The sequence below is a fragment of the Microcaecilia unicolor genome, chromosome 8 (assembly GCF_901765095.1).
Source record: "Microcaecilia unicolor chromosome 8, aMicUni1.1, whole genome shotgun sequence".
In the NCBI taxonomy this organism is placed as follows: Eukaryota; Metazoa; Chordata; class Amphibia; order Gymnophiona; family Siphonopidae; genus Microcaecilia; species Microcaecilia unicolor.
Window position 1 is genome coordinate 96,977,070 of NC_044038.1, and position 23,896 is coordinate 97,000,965.

At 43.0% G+C, this 23,896-nt stretch overlaps 1 protein-coding gene across 1 annotated transcript in view; it reads left to right on the forward strand.

The window, feature by feature from the left end:
* The window catches only part of LOC115475651, a 451,633-nt gene that overhangs the window by 106,440 nt on the left and 321,297 nt on the right, over nucleotides 1-23,896 (forward strand). Inside the window, exon 5 of the mRNA XM_030211552.1 lies at nucleotides 21,839-21,877. Within this exon, the coding sequence (XP_030067412.1) occupies nucleotides 21,839-21,877 (39 nt within the window). The remainder of the gene's footprint in view (nucleotides 1-21,838; nucleotides 21,878-23,896) is intronic.

Here is a 23,896-nt window from a genome sequence, read left to right on the forward strand (position 1 = left end):
CCCAAAGCAGGTCTTTGGAGGTTAACAGGGGAGAATGTGGCACAGGAGGGTAGAGGCTGGATGAAAAGTCCAACCTAGGATGTGGCGGGGTTTGCACAGAAGGGGAGGAACTATCCGGAGAAGCCTGTGCTGGAGAGGCTTGGGCTGGACGGCGTGGATCTCTGGGGGTAGCACGGAACCCCAACAATGGGCCATAAGGTGGTGGCTCAAGATCTGAGGGGTCATCAGAGAGTATGGGTTTCTCGGACAGGGTAGGGGCGGAAGCCACCGATTGGGTGGTAGGCTTCCTGGGGCTCTTTCCCCCTTCCAGTTTAGATTTTCTAATCTTTCTTTGAACGCGGCCCAACATGAACTTTACTGGGGATCCCATATAAGTTTTCAACCAAGAGGGAGGGTCAGTCACAAGGCTGTCCCAGGAATCTATATAAGGGAATTGTTCAAGATATTCTGGTTCTCCTACAACTATGCTGTAGACCTTCCGGATTACTTCAATATCTAAGCTGCCACTAGGGGGCCACCCCACTCCCATAGATGGCCACTCAACTTCACACAAGGTTCTTAGAGTACTTAAGCTTAAAGTCTGTCCATAATCATTAATTAAAAATCCTTTCTTGAAATTCTTAAGCATACAATCTAGGGGAGTATCAATTTGTCTAGATGATGTCCCTCCCATAATGCTTACAGTTACAACACACAAAAAGGGAGGGAATTTTTGGAAGTGTGGTTATGGGGTCCACAGATCCAGAGACAAAAGGTAGACAAACAACAATCGCTTCCTTCCGTCGCTGGCCAGTTGAACTCGCGTTAACTGGAAACGCAGCTATAAGAAGTCCGCACTCATTTAACATTCAGGCATCACACACATTCAGTACAGAAAATCCCACCCAACAATTTCAGATTTCTCAGATACAGATAAGCTCTGGCGGTTTCCCTACTAATCTCCACTAGGCTAGAGGTACTAAGGCCTTCGCTGAGAGTTGATCAGACTCCCCTTCCCTCAATTTTTGAGGGGCTGGTTTACAGTTTCCTAGCTAGGATTACAATACAGAATACAGAATACAAAATACATACCCGGCTAATGTTCCTCAGTCAGTTGGGTGCCAGAAATGGAGGCGTGGGTTCTGTTTCCTTCTAAGCATTTTAAAACTATTCCTTTTAAAACTACAATATGTCTGCAACATACCTTGTTCATAATAGCACCCATATGTGTGGTAAAATAATACCTATGAACTAGCCTTAACCATCCATCACTCACAAGGGTCAAAGAAAGTTTCTCTCTCTGACCTTTCTAACCCAAACATTAAACTTCTAAATAATCTAAACCATATGGCATTCCTCCATCACTTGCAAGACTAAAAAGTTAAATACCATATTATTTCTATGCCCACGCTGTCTCATAACTACCAGCAGAAATCACAGTCTCTCAGAACCTGAGTCTCAACTGTTTTCCCCTATTCTAAAAAGAGTAGGCAGCCTTGTGTCCAATTAATACCTGAGCCTACAGACTCTCATTCCACCTTCCATGACCTTAAATTCCCTTAGAACTTAACCATTCCATTCACTGCATGCTGGGACATACATACCTCTGTTTCACTCCAAACCAAACTAAATTTGGTTTAAAATTTCTCACAGCTTTCTATTAGTACAGCTCTCTCCCACCCAAAATACATCAGTTTTTCCCCACATGTATTCAGCAACACAATCATGAAAAAGGCAGTCTGTTTATTGAAGTACTCATTTTTAAGCTCAAATCATCTCATTCTCAGCACCAAAGCTCACCTTCACTCACTTTCAATATTAAAGTACCCTTTTTCAATATCACATTTCACTTTAATCTCACAAAATCCATACTTTTACTCTTACACAAACACACACTATACGTTTTTTCTTTCTCAATCCATGTTCACAGCCCTGGTCTCTCTGCTCACTCAGTCTCCTTGGCAACTCACCCCCCCCCCCCTAGAGGATCTGACATCACTCAACCAATCAGCTTGTCAGAGAAAGACAGTTTTTTTTTCTGATCTGTTTAGAATCAGGTTTGCCAGATGGGCGGTTTTCCGCAACCCGCCGCAGGAAACTTTTGCCTGCGGCGGGTTGCGGTTTTTTGGGCTTGTTTTTTTTTTTCTGTGCGGCTTTTGGGCGGTTTTTCGGCCGGCGGAGGGTGGGGCTAATAGCAACAGAGGCGGGATTTGGTGACATATTGGGCGGGGCGAGGTGATGTATTGGGCGGGGTGATGATGGAGGGGGCGGGGCTGATGACGGCGGGGGCGGGGTGATGATGGAAGGGGTGGGGCTGATGACGGCGGGGGCGGGGGGATGACGGAAGGGGCGGGGTTGATGACGGTGGGGGTGGGGGTGATGACGGAAGGGGCGGGGTGATGACGTCGGGGGTGGGGTGTGTGCGGTCTTTGGGCGGGTTTTGGGCTGTTTTGGGTGGGAATTTTTTTTTTTATATGGCAACACTGTTTAGAATCTCCCTCCCCCATAGAAGTAAATGCAAAACTTCCTATACAGAGAATTTCAAAGTCAATTTTAACCTGACTTGTACCCAAAACAGAAAGGAACATTTTAAAGTACAATCCCCACTTAATCATGGTTTATTTCTTGAAAAATAAAACCACATTTAAGAAACATCTCACACTTTCTTCAGCTAACTCCATTAACAATTCCCAAACTAAACTTTAAACCTTTTCCAGCCAGCAGCCTCCACCAAAACCCTGGAACAAGCCCCCCCCAGAGCCCCAGGAAAAAGCATTTAATATATGTTACCATATATTACAATACACTCATATACATAGGTGCTCTTGGGATGCAAAATACAAATAGTTACAATATAAGGTGGTCAATAGGATTTATGCATGTCCAATGCAATTATTTCATATTGGGAAGTGTAAATCAGGAGACTGTTGGAGGGGATGTAGGGTCCAAGGCTCATTGAATCATATATGTTAGTTTTGTGGGTACAAATATTTTGGCAAACAGTTTGGGGCTATCGTTCATAGTGAATTCCTATTCTGCCTCTGAAGGGCCCTCAACTATGTATGTTGGGTTTGAGGGACTTTGAAGCAATTCAGTAGGGACAAAAGGAGATTGTGTTGAATATGTTATTAGCTGCTTGGCTCACTATTGCCAGTCAGTGGTGCTCAGTGGGTGGTCCCCAACTAGAAAGATGAGATCACATTTGGGTGGATATGATAAACTAGGATGTTAACTTGAATATTGAAAGGTCAGACTGCAACATTTGAAGAAGTATGGCAATGGTTGGGCAAAGGTAATAATCACTCCCCTTCATAGATATTCATACATCTGTCTTCATACCATCTACTGGTGTTCTATATGTATTTTCAGATCTTTCTTTTCGATCCTTAGATCATTTTGATCTGAACCAACAGAGATCTGAACTTTTATTTTGTGGTTATTCTACCAAATAATGGGGGAGGGAAGAGGTGGGGATTTTCACTTAGTTGATGATTTTATTGATTCTTATATGTTTACTGTAGTTAATTACACAAAGTTCATAATGTGCTAGATGGGTTTATTGTGGCACCACTTCTGCCTCTTTCTATATAGATTTAAGTACTTTGTGTTATAGTGGGTGAAATAGTAACATAGAGGGGAATAATCGAACATCGTCGGCCAAATAGATCGCCGGCGATCTATGTTGGCGGCGGCGCTACAACTGGTCGGAAGCGTATTATTGAAAAAAATGGCTGGCCATCTTTTTGTTCGATAATACGGTTTAGCCGGGCTAAATGTCTTGGATTTTGCTGGGTTTGAGATGGCCGGTTTTGTTTTTCAGCGATAATGGAAAAAAATGCCGGCCATCTCCAACCTGGCGACATCTAAGGCATTTGGTCATGGGAGGAGCCAGCATTTGTAGTGCACTGGTCCCCCTCACATGCCAGGACACCAATTGGACACCCTAGGGGTCAGTGCGGTGGACTTCAGAAACAGCTCCCACCAGGGGCATAGCTACGGGTGCAATCTTGGCTTAGGCCCGCCCAGTTTGTCTCATCCACCAATTGGCGCCGATCTTCTAGGCGCCGGTTCAGCTGCAGAAGCCTGGATCGTCGTTACCGGTTTTCTTGCAGTGCTCGGGTCCGGATCGTTCAGCCGGTAGTGGAGTTAGTCAGCAGCTGGGAGGACCTACTCTGACTGTCGCTGACTGCATCGCCGCACGGCTGCTAATGCTGCTGCTGTAGTACTTTGTCTGCACTCTGCAGCCGCCCTCACCGGTGCCTGCTTCCCTGCCCCCCCCCCCGCCCCCCACGGCGCGAATGCGAAGAAGGGGAGAGAAGGGAAAGATGCCAGATCGCGGACGGGAGGAGAGATATGGGACCAGGAGAGTGAAAGAAAGGGGGTAGATGCCGGGCGGCGCAGGGGTGGGGTGGGGTTGATTATAAGAATGGTGCTCGGTGTGTGAGGGCAGCCAGTATGTGTGACTTGGTAAGCCGGAGAGTGGCCGTTGATATTGGGGATGGTCTGGATTTTTCCTTTTCGTCAGTATTTTTGCTCCATGCACAGTTTTCAGGGCATGAGAGTCCGAGGAAGGCAACTGCTTCTACATTAGGTTTGCACTTTGAACTGAGGGAGCTGAGTTAAAATCGGAAGAAAAATGAGACGTACAGAAGCTTCAGGACTGTACATGAGGGTCGTAGGCTCACTGAAATCCAGTCTCAAAGCTTTTTGTAATAATGTGCTTTTTGTGATAACATTACCACAACCTTTTCTTTTTTTGTTTTAAGTAGTGTTTTCTTTTGGTTTAGTGTTAACACTTATCACAAAATCCCAAAAACATTTGTCCAGTGAGAATTGTACTATATGCTAAACATAAAAATACACAAAAATTAAGCAGGTAGGCTAACAAAGAGGTTTTTTTTTAACCTTTCCGCGGATGGTTAGGTAATCTGTTTCTAGCATTATGCAATATGCATTTAGAGGGTTTTTAAAATATTTTTTTCTTATTAATAAAAATAATTTTCCATAGTAACTGATTTTTATTTGAGCAAGAGACTGGATACTAATTTTCCAGAAGTAGTGGCTATCGCATCTATTTGATGGTATTTGCATTGTGGTTGGACCAATATTTATTTTATTTTTATTGTCCATGTAACCCAGTAGCTTATTTCCAACAGTACTCAATTCAGGTCACAAGTTATGTGCTTATGCATGAGAGAACATGAAATGAGATTGAAGGGCAGACTCGGGAAGTATTTTTTCACGGAGAGAGTGGTGGATACTTGGAATGCCCTCCCGCGGGAGGTGGTGGAGATGAAAACGGTAACAGAATTCAAACTTGCGTGGGATAAACATAAAGGAATCCTGTTCAGATGGAATGGATCCTCAGAAGCTTAGCTGAGATTAGGTGGCAGAGCCAATGGGTGGGGGGGGGGGGGGGGGGAGGCGGGGCTGGTGGTTGGGAGGTGGGCCTTGTTCTGGGCAGACTTCTACGGTCTGTGCCCCGAAAATGGCAGAAACAAATCAAGGTCAGGTATACACATAAAGTTGCACATAAGAGTTTAAATTGTTGGGCAGACTAGATGGACTGTGCAGGTCTTTTTCTGCTGTCATCTACTATGTCGGGCCGGTCTCTTCCAACTGTGCCCACGCACCACTGCCAGCCAGTGGCGTAGCCACAGGTGGACTTGGGTGGGCCAGGGCCCACCCATTTATGGCTCAGGCCCACCCAACAGTAGCACATGTTTAGCGGTAACTGATGGGAATCCCAAGCTCCGCCAGCTGAAGATTTCCCCCTGATGGTAACGAAAATGCTACTCTCCATGACACCGGCACCTGCGCATGCTCAGTTTTCAGTGCATGCCTGCTGCCAAGGTGGAAAGAAGCGTTTTCCTTCCAGCTGAGATAATTTTTTTTTGGAGGGGGGGGGGGGGGGAGAACACTTGGTGCCCACCCAATTCTTGCCTAGGCCCACCCAAAATCTGTTGTCTGGCTACGCCCCTGGCTCCCACATGCATAGCTCCCTTACTTTGGGTGCTGAGCCCCCCAACCCCCCCCCCCCAAAACCCACTACCCACAAATGTACAACACTACCGTAGCTCTTAGGGGTGAAGGGGGCAACTACATGTGGGTACAGTGGGTTTTGGAGGGCTCCCATTACCAGCACAAGTGTTACAGGTAGGGGGAAGATGGGCCTGGGTCCGCCTGCCTTAAGTGCACTGCGGTACCCACTAAAAGTGCTCCAGGGACCTGCATACATGCAGGCCTCTAGGACTTGTTGCTGCTGTATAACCTTGGCACACCAGTTGACACCTGAAGACTAATCTCTTTGAAAAAGTCCTTTATTTGAATAAGCACATTTACTCACAGTTAACTGCAGATCAGAGGTTGTGCCCCACTGGCAGAGTCTCCCTGGTACTGAGATTAGCAGTAGGTCAGAGCTGGTAGAATGGTGTACAATGCCCTCTTTCAACCACATTCAAGGTAAGAACTAAGTTCTCTAACGTGGGTAACACATGAAAGGGATCTAAAACTGCCTGGGGGGGGCGGTGGGTGCGGTCCGCCCCGGGTGCACGCCGCTGGGGGGGGGGGGGGGGGGGGTGCCGCGCGCGCCTGTCCTCCGTTCGTTCCATGCTTCTTCTCTGCCCCGGAACAGGTTAAGTTTAAGTTGAATGTACATTTTCTACTGGATTCATTTTGTTCTCCGTTGAAGATGAAATAATGGAGTGGTATTAGAATCGGATGAACCAGTTTGAGCCAACAGAAAAGAAGCTTGCAATTGTTGAATTTTATTGCTAAAACAATGGGCTAACACATCTGCAGAAGGCATAGCTGATATTAAGGAAGAGTTTCATGGTGTAAAAAGGTATGCAACTATAGAAAACTATTTCTTATTAGGATTAGCAGGGGAAAAGCACCATGGGAGTAGAGCCCACTACCCTACACCCACCACAATGCATTGTGGGTACGGCATTTGAGGCTGGCATACAGGCTGGCAAAAAAGGTTTTTATTTTTATTTTTTTAGTATGGGAGGGGGTTGGTGACCACTGGGGGAGTATGGGGAGGTCATCCCCCATTCCCTCCAGTGGTCATCTGGTGAGTTGGGGCACCTTTTTGAGGCTTGGTCGTGAAAATAAAAGGACCAAGTAAATCCGGAAAAATACTGCTTAACGCTGTTTTTTTTTCCATTTTCGGCAAAAGCCGGCTATCTGGTAGCCACGTCCATACCCGCCCATGTCCCGCCTTCGCTTCTCCGCTGACGCCCCTTTGAACTTTCGCTGGCGAGGCAACGGGAAAACAGCGATGCTGTCAAAAAAAGCAGCTTTCGATTATATCGATTTCACCGCTTTTCCGAGATCGCCGGCCATCTCCCGATTTGTGTCGGGAAATGGCCGGTGATCACTTTCGATTATGAGCTGGATAGTAACATAGTAGATGACGGCAGAAAAAGACCTGCACGGTCCATCCAGTCTGCCCAACAAGATAACTCATATGTGCTACTTTTTGTGTATACCTTACCTTGATTTGTATCTGTCATTTTCAGGGCACAGACCGTATAAGTCTGCCCAGCACTAGCCCCGCCTCCCACCACCGGCTCTGCCATCCAATCTCGGCTAAGTTCCTGAGGATCCATTCCTTCTGAACAGGATTCCTTTATGTTTATTCCACGCATGTTTGAATTCTGTTACCATTTTCATTTCCACCACCTCCCACGGGAGGGCATTCCAAGCATCCACCACTCTCTCCGTGAAAAAATACTTCCTGACATTTTTCTTGAGTCTGCCCCCCTTCAATCTCATTTTATGTCCTCTAGTTCTACCGCCTTCCCATCTACGGAAAAGGTTCGTTTGCAGATTAATACCTTTCAAATATTTGAACGTCTGTATCATATCACCCCTGTTTCTCCTTTCCTCCAGGGTATGCATGTTCAGGTCAGCAAGTATCTCTTCATACATCTTGTAACGCAAATCCCATACCATTCTCGTAGCTTTTCTTTGCACGGCTTCAATTCTTTTTACATCCTTAGCAAGATACGGCCTCCAAAACTGAACACAATACTCCAGGTGGGGCCTCACCAACGACTTATACAGGGGCATCAACACCCCCTTTCTTCTGCTGGTCAAACCTCTCTCTATACAGCCTAGCAACCTTCTAATTACGGCCACCGCCTTGTCACACTGTTTCGTCGCCTTCAGATCCTCAGATACTATCACCCCAAGATCCCTCTCCCCGTCTGTACATATCAGACTCTCACTGCCTAACACATATGTCTCCTGTGGATTTCTACTCCCTAAGTGCATCACTTTGCATTTCTTCGCATTGAATTTTAATTGCCAAACCTTAGACCATTCTTCTAGCTTCCTCAGATCCTTTTTCATGTTTTCCACTCCCTCCCGGGTGTCCACTCTGTTACAGATCTTAATATCATCCGCAAATAGGCAAAATTTACCTTCTAACCCTTCAGCAATGTCACTCACAAATATATTCAACAGAATCGGCCCCAGCACCGATCCCTGAGGCACTCCACTACTCACCTTTCCCTCATCCGAGCGAATTCCATTAACCACCACCCTCTGGTGTCTGTCCCTCAACCAGTTCCTAATCCAGTTCACCACTTCGGGTCCTATCTTCAGCCCGTCCAGTTTATTCAAGAGCCTCTTGTGGGGAACCGTGTCAAAAGCTTTGCTGAAATCTAAGTAGATTACGTCCATAGCACATCCTTGATTTAATTCTCCGGTCACCCAATCAAAGAACTCAATGATATTCATTTGGCACGATTTCCCTTTGGTAAAACCATGTTGTCTCGGATCTTGCAACTTATTGGCTTCCAGGAAATTCACTATCCTTTCCTTCAGCATTGCTTCCATTACTTTTCCAATAACCAAAGTAGGCTTACCGGCCTGTAGTTTCCAGCTTCTTCCCTATCGCCACTTTTATGAAGAGGGACCACATCTCCAATCCCTCGGAACCTCTCCCGTCTGCAAGGATTTATTAAACAAATCTTTAAGAGGACCCGCCAGAACCTCTCTGAGCTCCCTCAATATCCTGGGTGGATCCCGTACGATCCCATGGCTTTGTCCACCTTTAGATTTTCAAGTTGTTCATACATACTCTTTTCCATGAACGGTGCTATATCCACTCCATTCTCATTTGTACTTTTGCCAGTCAATTGCGGTCCTTCACCAGGATTTTCTTCTGTGAAAACGGAAGTATTTATTTAGGAAATTTGCTTTTTCTTCATCATTATCCACATAGCGGTTCACAGTATCTTTTAGTCTCACAATTCCCTTTTTAGTCATTCTCCTTTCACTAATATACCTGAAGAAATTTTTGTCACCCCTCCTTATATTTCTAGCCATTTGTTCTTCCGCTTGCGCTTTCGCCAGACGTATCTCTCTCTTGGCTTCTTTCAGTTTCATCCGGTATTCCTCCCCGTGTTCTTCTTCTTCTTGAGTTTTTCTGTATTTCTGGAACGCCTTTATTTTCTCAGCCACTTGCTTGGAGAACCATATTGGTTTCCTTTTTCTCTTGCTTTTATTTACTTTCCTTACATAAAGGTTTGTGGAGTAGAGGAGTGGCCTAATGGTTAGGGTGGTGGACTTTGGTCCTGGGGAACTGAGTTCAATTCCCACTTCAGGCACAGGCAGCTCCTTGTGACTCTGGGCAAGTCACTTAACCCTCCATTGTACCTGTATACAATATGTAAGCCACATTGAGCCTGCCATGAGTGGGAAAGTGTAGAATACAAATGTAACAAAAATCAAAACAATAAAATTTATAGCTTCTTTCAGCCTGGACCACTGTCCTTCCACTTCTTGTACGTCCTCCCAGCCCATCAACTCCTTCCTTAGGTATTCCCCCATTTTACTAAAGTCAGCATGCTTGAAGTCCAGGACTTTGAGTTTTGAGTGGCTGCCCTCCACTTCAGCCGTCATATCAAACCAAACCGTTTGATGGTCACTGCTGCCGAGGTTGGCACCCACTCGGACATTTGACACGCTATCCCCATTTGTGAGCACCAGATCCAGCATTGCTCCCTCCCTCGTGGATTCAGTCACCATTTGTCTGAGCAGAGCACTTTGGAAAGCATCCACGATCTCTGTACTTCTTTCCGATTCCGCAGATGGAACCTTACAATCTACATCCGGCAGATTGAAATCTCCCAGCAACAGCACCTCTCTCTTGTTTCCCAACTTTTGAATATCTGCGATCAGGTCTTTATCTTATTCTTCCATTGTGTCGGAAGTCTGTAGACAACACCCATGTGGACAGAGGTTGTATTATCTCTTTTTAAGGTGATCCATATCGCTTCTTCCTTTCCCCAGGTCCCTGTCATTTCGGTCACTGTAAAATCATTTCTCACATATAGAGCTACTCCTCCACCTTTATGACCCTCTCTATCCTTCCTAAATAGATTATAGCCTGGTATGTTTGCAACCCATTCATGGGAACCATTGAGCCACATCTCTGTGATTGCAAAACAACGTCTAAGTCTGCCTCCAACATCAGGGCTTGAAGGTCATGAACTTTATTGCTTAGACTGCGAGCATTTGTGGTCATCACTTTCCATCTACATTTCCTGGTATGTGCTTCAACATTTGTGATTTGGGGATGTCTTTTCTCTTTGGGTACCTTCATATCCTTTTGTTCCAACTTCATTGCTTTCTCTTCTGCCTCAGTTCTATTTTCAGGATCATCACTGTGCTGTAACGGAGCAAAAGAATTCTGTAGGGTCAACACTTGTGAGGGCGGATGCTTTTTTGTCACATAACAAAGTCTGCCTGAGCCTACTGTGAACCATCTGTTCTTAGGTGGTTTTATTCTTTGAGGCAGTGGTGAGAAGTTGGTATGATTCTGTGCAGTCCTAGAAGCTGCTTTAAATGCATCCAATTCCTGCTTTACTTTACTGAGCTCCTGTTTTAAACTAGATAGCTGAAGATAGATAGGACAAGACTTAAGTCTCCAGATGATTGGCCTTGAAATTAAAGCCGTAAATATCGGGAAAAATTTACATTTTAACAACAAAGTACATGTTATACACCCAAATATTCCTTGTACTCCCTGTTATTCTAATAAATATACATATTCAAGTTATTTTAATAATTTTAATAAACCAAATATACAAAAACCCTATAACACATGTAACATTTCTCCTGGATAAATAATATTTAAAGCTCCTTGATCTCGAGGAGGATTATAAACAGTTGAAGCCGGCTGGCGCAGGACTAGTGTTATATCTAGCAGTATACTGATTACCACGCGGACAACCCTTAAATATTAAGGGTAGTCATTCACAATTGTGGGTAGTAGATATTTGGAATAAGTAGATGAAAATGTTTTTGAAAATCTAACATCGATGTATGAGTAGTTGGGCATGTATTGTAGTTGTGGAGAAGTGATGTATACCTGACCGGTAGGGGGGAAGATTTTCCAGCAAGGCTGGGAGCACTGCGGGGCTATAAATGTTACATGTGTTATAGGGTTTTTGTATATTTGGTTTATTAAAATTATTAAAATAACTTGAATATGTATATTTATTAGAATAACAGGGAGTACAAGGAATATTTGGGCTTGAAATTAAAGCACCACAATTGTTACAGAGAATAAAAGTCATCCTGATTGGTTGAAATGGGTATGAACAGGTGTACTATGTTGGGGTGAACAGTCTGTAAGATTGCCTGTGTATGACTGAGGAGTAAAGTTAATGAGTTTTTGCTTATCTATAAATGTGTGGAAAACCCTGGGGTGGGTGGGATCAATGCAGTTTGAAAAGTCTATCCTCTATCAGAGCTAGGCAGGAAAGGAAAGAGGGTTCACAGGACAAATTAATTAAGCAATAAGCAATAATCAATCTGATGATGATCCCACTAGCCAAAGCCCTATTCAGACATGGTCTAAACCCTTTCATTTATGCTGATGATGTTACTATATTCATTCCCTTTAAATCAAACCTAACAGAAATCTCTGATAGAATATCCATGGGCATGAACATCAACGCCTGTAGGATGAAATTGAACAAAGAAAAAACACAGTGCCTAATCCTTTCATCTCAGCATTCCACAATTCCCCCATCTAATCTCACCATCTCCGGCACTACAATCCCCATTTCTGAAAATCTGAAAATCCTTGGAGTGACACTAGACAGCCACCTCTCCCTCGACAATCACGCCACATCCACCACAAAGAAAATGTTTGCAATGATGTGAATATTGAAACGCGTAAAACTATATCTACCCCAGAAAACATTCCAGAATTTAGTGCAATCCACGGTACTTACTCATGCTGATTACTGCAACAGTATTTTCTTAGGCTGCAAAGCCTATATCCTAAAAAAACTGCAGACCGCCCAAAATACAGCAGCAAGACTCATCTTTGGCAGATCACGTTTTAATCTCATGAACCCATCTACCTTACATATACTGAAGAGAAAACGACATTGACCCAGATTCTATCTCCCACCTTACCCTCCTCTCTCTATCACCTGTCTCTACCTACCTACCCATCCTATTACTACCCATCCATCCTTCTATTATGTTATACTTAATTTCCTACATTACATAACAAAATTCTGTGTAAGCCACATTGAGCCTGCTTTTAGTGGGAAAGTGTGGGATATAAATATAATAAATAAATTAATTAATTAATTAAGCCTTAAATTAAAGAAAATATCAGGTATCTAAACCTCTAGGCAAAAAGTTGAGAAGTTAGAATAAAATAATCAGAATTGACTTAGCAGTAATTTGGTTCAGGTCCAGCAGCACATGGAATGTTACAAGCAAGTGGTCTCTCTCCCTCTATCCAGAGCCCAACCCACCTCCTGCTGTGCAGTGATGGGTTCTAACAGTTAATATTTCTTTCTTGTTTTCATCTTTCTTTGGGGTATTCATAGTTCTGTGAACATTGAAAAGGGGGGAGGGGTGTAAAGGTAATAGTTCATAGACCTCACAAATGATGAATGTTTTATTATATGTTATATTAAAAGTTTTAGAACGTAGCTATAGAGCAGTGATGGCAAACCTTTCAGAGACCGAGTGCCCAAACAGCAACCCAAAATCTAATTATTTATCGCAAAGTGCCAACAGGGCAATTTAACCTGAATAACAGCAACGTGGGTTTTAAACTGGTTCTAGCCAGTTTAGAACGCAAGTAGTAAACCGGGGACATGCACAAAAGGGCATTTTCCTGTCACAGTAGCAGCCAACGAAAATGGTATGCAAATGAGCAAATTAGTATTAAAATACTAATCCGATGCGATGCACTACCGTTTTCCGAGGAAGTCACCATGGAAAACCTAACGGTCTGCACCTCCCATTAGGTTTTTCTCGTTGGGGCTGCTGCCCTCCCGCTCGCCCTCCCTCCCTCCCAGCACCAGGCAGGCCTGCCTTCCTTCCAGCACCAGGCAGGCCTCCCTCCCAGCACCAGGCATCCCTCCCAGCACCAGGCATCAGGCCTCCCTCCCAGCACCAGGCAGGCCCTCCCAGCACCAGGCAGACCCTCCCAGCATCAGGCAGGCAGGCAGGCAAGCTCCCTCAGAGCACAAGGCCGCCCTCCCTCCAAGCACAAGGCCATCTGCCTGCCCTCCCTCCCAGCACAAGGCCGCCTGCCCACCCTCCCGCTCTCCCTCTGAGCACCAGGGCCCCCCTCCGAAATTTAAAAGTCATACCTGGTCGGGGTTAAGGCGGCATCGGCAGCGGCAGTGAAAAGCATGCTGGCTTGGTGCGCTTTCAGCCTTCCCTTCTGTCTCTCAAGCTCTGGTCCCGCCCTTGCGGAAACAGGAAATGAGGGCGGGACCAGAGCTTGAGAGACAGAAGGGAAGGCTGAAGGCGCGCCGAACCAGCACTTTTCACTGCCGCTGACTCCTTAACCCCGAGTAGGTATGACTTTTATTTGGAGGGGGGCTGGAACTGGCTGAGGCGATGGCGTGCGTGCCAACAGATTGGGCTCTGAGTGCCCTATCTGGCACGCGTGCCATAGGTTCGCCATCACTGCTATTGAGCAAACCACAGGGAAGTTCCCACCCTCCTTTTACCTTTGTTTAACTTTTGTTTATATTGTAAATTGTACCTTTTTCATAAGCAAAATAAAAATCAAATGTTCAAAAAAACAAACAAAAAGCAAAATGCCAAAATTGGCTAATGTTTCACTCTAATGAGCTGCATGAGGGCATATATAATATTCTGTATTAGAGCTTGCTGTGGATTGGATTAGTCTTGTGGAAGTCAGTTTTCTAGGGCATGTTGCAGTGTATGTGCTGCTGCCTTTTAGTAGGGTATGTTGTTGCTGAAGTGCTATTGTGCCCCTAAGTGAGCCCTTCACTTCCTGGTTTTTTTCCCCCATTTACTTCATGTCCTGCAGGGAATGAAGGAGTTAAGGTTGGAGTGGACAAGAATTCAGTTCTTGTCTTCATATTTCTATTTATAATTTATGGTTTACGGTTTATTCGAGAGTGATATACTGCCATATCTGACATGCAGGTCATAGTGGTTTACAATGTATACATAGCAATGTTTAGAAAGGAACTCAACATATATGACAGGAAAGAATCAACCAAGTACAAATTCAATCATTCAATAAAATGCTAATCTAAAATAAACAGATGAAAAAATAGAATTAATTAAAATAAAATAAAACTAGATTAACAGACTATTTGCGAGGAGATCCAAGATGGCCGCGATCTGCTAAGACGTCCAATACCTCGTTCCTGTGATGCCGAAGCGAAGAGGGAAAGTAGCGGGTAGAGCTTCCCCGCTCCCGTCCCCTATGTCGGGTCCAATTGACCGTTTTATGAAGCCGCGGACAATTTTGCAGAATAGCAGTACTCCGCCGATTGGGAACGCCGGCGAACAGGAGATTTCGGCTTCCCCCGGCTTGGAAACAACGCTGAGTCCTGCAGCGCGTACTCCACCTCCCCAACCGCTCGGCGCAAGCTCCTTCCTCTCTGACCCTACAGGGTCCCCCTTGGAACAAGGCACGGGCCCAGAAGAACGTTGGGGTGAAGCGTCACTTCTAACTGAGGAAGGAATGGAGGGCATTTTGCCCAAAGAACCGCAGCAAAATGAGGGGAGAGAGACTGAGAGACAGAGTGAAGAAGATGAGCAGACTTCAATAAGGTTTGAATTACCTAAGGAGCTAGTGGCCAAGCCAAAGGAAGTAACCTTAGAAGTATTGTGGGACTTGATGTCTAATTTGGGACAAATTTTCCTTAAACAAACTAACGAGCTTTTACCTAGGGTAAAACATGTAGAAACTGATTTACAAAAAGAGGGAGAAGAGATTAAAGCTTTAAATGAAAAAATTGAAAAAATTGACCAAAGGATTATGAAAGTGGAAACGTTACAAACTACAATTATAAAAGATGTGACAAATCTCAGACAAAAAATGGAGGTTTTTGATAACTTTACTAAGAATTATAATCTGAGGTTTGTCAATTTCCCAAGGATACAAACAGTTCTCCCTCTGGATATGTTGAAACGATATTTCCGTGAAGTTTTGAACATCTTGGAAAAGGATATTCCACCCTTTTCCCAAGTATATTATGTCCCAGAGAGGAACATTAATTCAGATAATGAAAAACCGTTGGATATTTCTTTTTTGCTTGAGACCTCTGACTCCCAGTTGGCGACTGCTGCTACATTGGTGGCGTCAGTCGCATTGATTCCTGATAAGAATTGGATCTTCCGCCTTTTTTTCCGTAATAAGGAGAAACCTTTCATGGGTTTTAAAATTATGCTATTTCCTGACGTCTCGAAAGAGACAGGACGACGGAGGAAACAATTTTTGCTCCTCAAGCCCGAAGTTTTGCACTTGGGGGGTACCTTTTTTCTTAGATACCCCTGCAAGTGCATAATAAGGCTGGGAGGCAAGAAATATATGTTTACTGAACCTGCTCATGTATCAACACTTTTAGCCTCAGCTAAATTGGAGAGGCAACACTAGAAGGTGCACAATTTCTTAGCAGAGATTAATTTCCTCTATTTTTCCTATGTTATATTTCTCCCTTAGATTTCCTAAATCTTGGATCTCCATTTATGGACTTGAGTGTCTTTCTTTTCTTTATTTTCCTGTGTAAAAGATTTTCTATTTGATTGACACTTTCCTAAACAAGAAGTTTCTTGTAAATTTTGATTAAATGAATAAATAATAAATAATAAATAAAAATAACAGACTATTTGCTGTTTCTGAGGCACCAAACCCAAAGCTCTGAATGCCCGTTGAAAAAAATGTTTTTTTAATGATTTTTTTTTTTAAAGATTTGAACACAAACTTAGGCAGTCTTTTACTAAAGCTTAGCTCTAGTTATCTGCAGCTGAGCCCATTTTATTCCTATGGGCCCTGCTACAGATAACTCAAGCTAAGCTTTAGTAAAAGACCCTCTTAATGTATTAGGTAGTGAATTCCACAATGCTGGGCTAAACTGACAAAAGCTGAACGACAAGGACTTTCCAATTGGGTTGTAGTTGGAGAAGGAAAAAACAGACAATGTTCATAAAAGCTACAAATAGGGTTACTAGACATAAATGGAACAACTGCGGATGCAAAATATGCCAGATAGTCATGTTGAAGTGCTTTGAAATGAAATGAAATTGAAAGTCAATGTTTTTGAATATATAATGGTATAATATGATCACACTTTGAAGCACAGCACAGAAAATATAAGGCTATATTTTGTAGGGTCTGAATCTGTTTTAAATTCAGTTGTGAAATGCCAGCATTTAGAACATTACAGTAATCCAGTAGGGTAACAAACAGAGAATGTGAAAGAGTATGCATATCATCAAAGCAGCAAAGTATCACTCGTAACCGTTGTAGGATAGCAAACTAAATTTTGACGAGAGTAGAAATTTGAGGGGCAAATGACAACAATCTATTATAACCCTAAGATATCTAAAAGAATCCATGATTGTAATGTGTTGACAAAATAAAAGGGGAATGATGGATGGTCTAGATGACCAGACAGCCAACATGACAATGAGTTTGTATCCACGAAGCTACTTCATTCATGCAATGATACAAAGGAGAGAAATTTGGGGGTTATGAAAAACATATAATATAGTAATAAAATATCTGCATATAAATAAAAATCAATCCCAAATCTCTGAATGAGGGTTGCCAGGGGACTAAGAAAAATATTAAATAGGAGTGGGAAGAGAATAGAGCCTTGTGGAACACTGCAAGAAAATGCATGGGGCCTAGACAAAGAAGAAAGTGTAGGTACCAGGAAGGATCAATCCTGAAGGAAAGATGTAAACCAGTGTAATACCTGACCATGCAATCCAATGTCCCTCAATCTAGAAATAAGCAATTGATGATCCACCAGATTGAAGGTGGCATTCAGGTCAAGAGACACAGCTAAAACCACTCTGCCTTTATCCAGTGTTCTATGAACTTCTCTAGGAAAGAGGCAATGATCTTCTCCGTGATATGGCCTATCTGGAATCTTGATTACCTAGGATGAAGGAACCACTAGTCCTCAACATGATTACAGAACTGTGAAAAAACTGCCTTCTCCATAAGTTTTGCTAAGAAGTTAAGATAACTAGATGGAGTATCAGGATCCAATGATGGATTCTTCAAAATTAGATGGATGATGGATTTTTTCCAGGTTAGTGGAACAAGCCTGGAACTGAAAGAAAGATGTAACATATTATTATTATTATTTATTGCATTTGTATCCCACATTCCCCCACCCATTTGCAGGCTCAATGTTGCTTACATAGGTTTGTTGACAGTGTCATAACAAGATAACAGATGCAATTAGTAATGTGAAGCGATCAGGTAGAAGGGAAGAAGGAAGGGAGTGATTAGGATAGTTGTATAAGGTGAGCTTTCAAAATTGAGTGGGTTGGTGAGGTGACTTAGTGAGATTATAGGTGTTCATTGTAGGCCTTGTTGAAGAAGAATGTTTTCAGAGATTTTCGAAAGATAGTTGTTTCATTGATTGCTTTCAAGTCTGCGGGTAATGCATTCCATAACTGCGTGCTCGTGTACGAGAAGGTAGTGGCATGCATCAGTTTGTACTTCAGTCCTTTGCAGCTGGGGTAGTGCAGGTTGAGAAATTTGCGAGATGATCTTGTGGCGTTTCTGGGAGGTAGATCCACAAGGTTTAGCATGTAGATTGGGGCGTCTGCATGAATGATTTTATGTACAATCATGCAGATCTTGAACGCAATGCGTTCCTTAATTGGGAGCCAGTGAAGTTTCTCTCTTAGTGGTTTTGCAGTTTCATATTTAGTTTTTCCAAATATGAGTCTGGCAGCCGTATTCTGGGCAGTTTGGAGTTTTTTTTTTGTCTGTTCTTTGCACCCGGCATACAATGCATTGCAGTAGTCCAGATGGCTTATTACCATTGAGTGTACCAGGGTACGGAAGATGTGTCTCGGGAAGTAAGGTTTTGCTCTTGTAAGTTTCCACATGCTGTAGAACATCTTTTTGGTCGTGTTTTTCACGTGGGTGTTGAGAGTGAGGTTTTGATCAATGGTGACTCCAAGCAGTTTCAAGTTTTGTGTGATCGGAAGGGAACAATATGGTGTGGTTATGGTGTTGAAGTTTTTTGTGTTATGTTGTGAGGTGAGTACCAGGCATTGTGTTTTTTCTGCATTAAGTTTTAATTGGAATGCATCTGCCCAGGTGTGCATTATTTGGAGGCTTTGGTTGATCTCGTTGGTGATTTCATTTAGATCATGTTTGAATGGAATGTAAATTGTGACGTCATCTGCATAAATGTAGGGGTTGAGGTTTTGATTGGCTAGTAGCTTGGCTAGAGGTATCATCATTAGGTTGAATAGTGTTGGTGAGAGAGGGGATCCCTGGGGGACTCCACACTCAGGTATCCATGGTGGTGATCTGTCCTCGTTCGTTGTTACTTGGTATGATCTTGTGGTCAGGAATCCTTTTGAACCATTTGAGAACATTGCCTCCTACTCCGAAGTTCATTACGGACACTAATACAGTTTTGGTGCTGTGATTCGTCCGAAATCCTGATTGGGCTTCGTGCAGAATTGAGTGTTTATTTAGGTATTCAGTAAGTTGTTTCGTCACTATACCTTCTATGAGTTTGGTCATGAGTGGAATAGATGCTACTGGTCGGTAGTTGGTTAGGTCCATTGTGCTTTTTTTCGTGTCTTTCGGCAACGGAGTGAGTAAGATGTTTCCTTTATCAGTGGGAAAGAGTCCATTTTGAAGCCTGTAATTTATATGCTTCGTGAGGTCTGTTTTGAGTTGTTTGGGTGCAGATCTTATTAGACTGCTAGGGCAGATGTCTAATTTGCATTGTGTTTTGGCGTATTTTCCTAGCCAATATGAGATTTCTTTTGATGAGAGCGTGTCAAAGTTGGTCCATGATCGATCTGCTGCGCATTCTCCGGGTTTTGGGTCTAGACATTCAAGGATATTTGTGTAGTCCGTTGTGGTAATGGGTATTATGAGTCGGAGCTTTATGATTTTTTCATTGAAGTAGTTCGCAAGGTTGGTTGCTGATGGGGTATCTGAGTTGTTGGAGGTGACCTTGGTAGTATTTAGAAGATTGTTTACTAGTGTGAAGAGTTTGTGTGTATCCTTATAGTTTGGTCCTATTTTGGTTTGGTAGTAGGTTCTTTTAGTTTGTCTGATAGTGTATTTGTATTTTCTTTGTAGTTGTTTCCAGTCTTTGTGTGTGTTTTCATCTTTTTTCTTGCACCATGCTCTTTCCAATCTTCTGACTTGTGTTTTTAAGAACTAAAGGAAGCAAACTATTGTGGGGTAGTTTTATCCAGTGAGATGGCAGCGGATCTAGCACAGTTGTTGTAACATACATTGTAGATATCAATAAGTGACTGCCATCAGGGTGGCACTTTGAAAAGAAGCTCAAGAAGTTTAAATTGAATGTACATTTTCTACTGGATTCATTTTGTTCTCCGTTGAAGATGAAATAATGGAGTGGTATTAGAATCGGATGAACCAGTTTGAGCCAACAGAAAAGAAGCTTGCAATTGTTGAATTTTATTGTTAAAACAATGGGCTAACACATCTGCAGAAGGCATAGCTGATATTAAGGAAGAGTTTCATGGTGTAAAAAGGTATGCAACTATAGAAAACTATTTCTTATTAGGATTAGCAGCTTTACAAATCAAAGTAGAGTAATATTTTTGTTATCCAAATGGAGATGGTAATTATAAGTATGATGATGCATCCTACAAGTAGATAATTTAGTTGGGGTAGGATTCTTTTTCTATAAGCATTCTGCCCTTCTCATTTGTTGGCTCAGTAATTGTAGTCCCTTATGATACCACGGTCCTTTTTGAGCATTAGAACAGCAAGATTGTGAGACTGGGATCAAAGCATCAAATGTTTCTCTTAGAGCAATGTTCCAGTGATGTACTTGCTCCTCCAAAGACAAATCATGAAAACCTTGAAGCAGAGGTTAATAAAGGAGATAATGTGGAAGGGTCCTGTTGTTGCAGATGGTGTATAAGATAAGTAGTGGGAGCAAATATATAAGAAGATAATATAAAAATGGTCAGAACAAGAGAGATGGGAACCCTTACAGGATGATAAAGAAAAAGATGCATTGGAAGGAATCAAAATCCAGTCCAGTGTGTGCCCTGCAATATGCTTGCAACAGGAACGTGCTGTTGAAGATCCAAATCAGACAGAAGAAGATGAATAGAGATCTTCTAGGATCCAGGACTTCTGTGTGCACCTTAAAAACTCCTAGAATAATCAGGTTTGGAAATCTCATCGCCACTTCCACCAAGAACTGATGAATTTTGTCCTATCCATCAGAATTGAGAAATGGGAGACAATAATATAATAACAAGTAAAGAGGAGTATGAAAATTAATCATAGCAATGATAACCTCTTTGTAACTAAGAATGTTAGATGCAAGCTTGACCATGGGAATATCCTGAGGAAAACAAATCACCACTCCTTTCTTTTCATGATGCAAGAGGAAAAGGTGGTGGAAAAACCAGCTGGTAAATAATCTTTATGATACCCCTCCTCACCTTCATGGAGCCATGTCTCATGATGGTGGTGTTGAGGACAAGAGGGAGAAGTGAAGTATACATTTTACCTTCGCATGATGAAAGTGAGTCATTACTGGAATAGTTCTGTGTCTCCCAAAAGATGAGAGGTGTGGTAGCCGTGTTAGTCCACTCTTAAAGGTTATCAATAGAAATCAAACAAAATAAAACATGGAAAAGAAAATAAGATGATACCTTTTTTATTGGACATAACTTAATACATTTCTTGATTAGCTTTTGAAGGTTGCCCGATCTGACGAAGAAGGGCAACCTTCGAAAGCTAATCAAGAAATGTATTAAGTTATGTCCAATAAAAAAGGTATCATCTTATTTTCTTTTCCATGTTTTATTTTGTTTGATTTCTATTGATAATCCCAAAAGATGGAATTGATAGGGGAAGGTCAGGCATTACTGAGGAATATGCACAAACTAAGCTGGTTGGAAATGATAAATTACAAATACAAAATGAAAAATGAAAATAACGGCCACAAAGTTATAACAAATGGAGTTTGCCCCAAGGAGCTCATCCCAAGATTGTGACCAGTCACATGATCCAGGCTTGATGGCAGCCTAACTGAGCTTGAACAGGAGGTTAGAGGCACAGAAAGACATCACAGTCTTGTGATCCAGTTTTGATGGCAGCATAATCAGGCTTGGTCAGGTCAGGTCAGAGACACTGACCTGTGAACATAGACAAAAGTTACTCAAATCAGCACAGCAGTCAGTAAAAAGCAAGTTGACCACTTATCCTGTGTCTGAGGGTTTTTCCTGTGTTTTATATATGTATGACCAATGAGAGATATTCTGCTTCCACCACTTTTAAATAGAATAAAAGTTCAAAATATGTCTTAATTGGTTATCCTATTTGCTTTAATTTCAGGATCTTGGCATTGGGGAGAGTTCCATGGGAAAATGCCAGGTCAGTGGTAAATTCTAGTACAGTAAAAGTTGTATTAACATCAGGAACAATACTTATTCTGTCTACAGTAGAGGCCGTTGTATGCATATAATATGCAAAGAAAGGAAGGGAAGAACATGCATGTGATAAGACAGAGAATGGAAATAAACTGCAACATTGACATAAAGTACAGATATGTAAGCAGTTATCATGTTGAGCACAGTTCTCAGCCAGTCCAGCATTGCTGTTTAACTTAATCCAGATATCCCTTCCTTCTTTCCTTTTTAGAATACTAGCATAACCATTCTAATATGTGCTTAAATGTTGGGCACAAACACTTATATAAGTGTGAGCCATGCTAAAGCTCTGCCCATGTGCTTGCCTTCATTGCAAACGCTATCAGGTGAATTTTCGAAAGAGAAGGGCGCCCATCTTCCGACACAAATCGGGAGATGGGCGTCCTTCTCACAAGGTCCCCCAAATTGGCATAATCAAAAGCTGATTTTGGGCGTCCTCAACTGCTTTCTGTCGCGGGGATGACCAAAGTTCACGGAGGGGGGGGGGGGGGGTGTCGGCAGGGTAGCGAAGGCGGGACTGGGGCGTGAATAGGAGATGGTCATCCTCGGCTGATAATTGAAAAAAGAAGGGTGTCCCTGATGAGCACTTGGACGACTTTACTTGGTCCATTTTTTTTCACGACCAAGCATCAAAAAGGTGCCTGAACTGACCAGATGACCACCGGAGGGAATCAGGGATGACCTCCCCTTACTCCCCCAGTGGTCACTAACCCCCTCCCACCATAAAAAAGTTTTAAAATACTTTTTGCCAGCCTCTATGCTAGCCTCAAATGCCATACTCAGGTCCATCACAGCAGTATACAGGTACCTGGAGCAGTTGTAGTGGGTGCAGTGTACTTCAGGCAGGCGGACCCAGGCCCATCCCCCCCCCACCTGTTACACTTGTGGTGGTAAATGTGAGCCCTCCAAAACACACTGTACCCACATCTAGGTGCCCCCCCCCTTCATCCCTAAGGGCTATGGTAGTGGGTTTTGGGGGGGGGCGTCAGCACACAAGGTAAGGGAGCTATGCACCTGGGAGCAATTTATGAAGTCCACTGCAGTGCCCCCCTAGGGTGCCCGGTTGGTGTCCTGGCATGTCAGGGGGACCAGTGCACTATGAATGCTGGCTCCTCCCACGACCAAATAGCTTGGATTTGGTCATTTTTGAGATGGGCGTCTTCGGTTTTCATTATCGCCAGAAACCGAGAACGACCATCTCAAAAACGATCTAAGGACGACCATGGAAGTCCATCTTGTTTCGATAATACGGGTTTCCCCGCCCCTTTATGGGGCCGTCCTGCGAGGACGCCTTCATGAAAACTTGGGCGCCCCATTCGATTATGCCCCTCCACATAACTTAAAAGAAAGGCCCAGCGCTCATATTGTTCAAGCTGCGAAACGGTCTTGTCGGTCGGTCTATTATACACAAAAGTTCTCATACATAACAGACCGACTGACAAGGCCCAGTTTCGCAGCTCGAACCATATGAGCGCTGGTCCTTTCTTTTGAGTTATATAACATGCATTTGCAATGAAGGCGAACACATGAGTTATTTGTTGAGCCTCCGCAGAAAGAACACATCTACTATTTTACAAATTGATTTATCGCTATATAACTTAGGCAGGTATTTACAGAATAAAGCTTGGGTGAAATTTTGGCAGTTACATATATGCCATTATTCTAAACATTTACGGAATAGATTTTCAGCCAGCAATGGTGTTTTTTAGCTGATGCTAGCGTTATCCCTGGATATTCCATGCCAGGCCATGTCTAAGCATTGGAATTGGATATCCAGGTTTATGCAGCTGGCTATCTCGCTGTGGTTAAGTGCGATATTCAGCACTTAACTATCTAAACGACACTGAATAAAGATAGTAATGTGTCTTATGTTGTCCAATTTGGCTGCTTAATTTAGATTGTTAAGTGCTGACTCTGCACCTGGACTGTTTCAGTTTGGCGGTTAGTGCTAATATTCAAATCA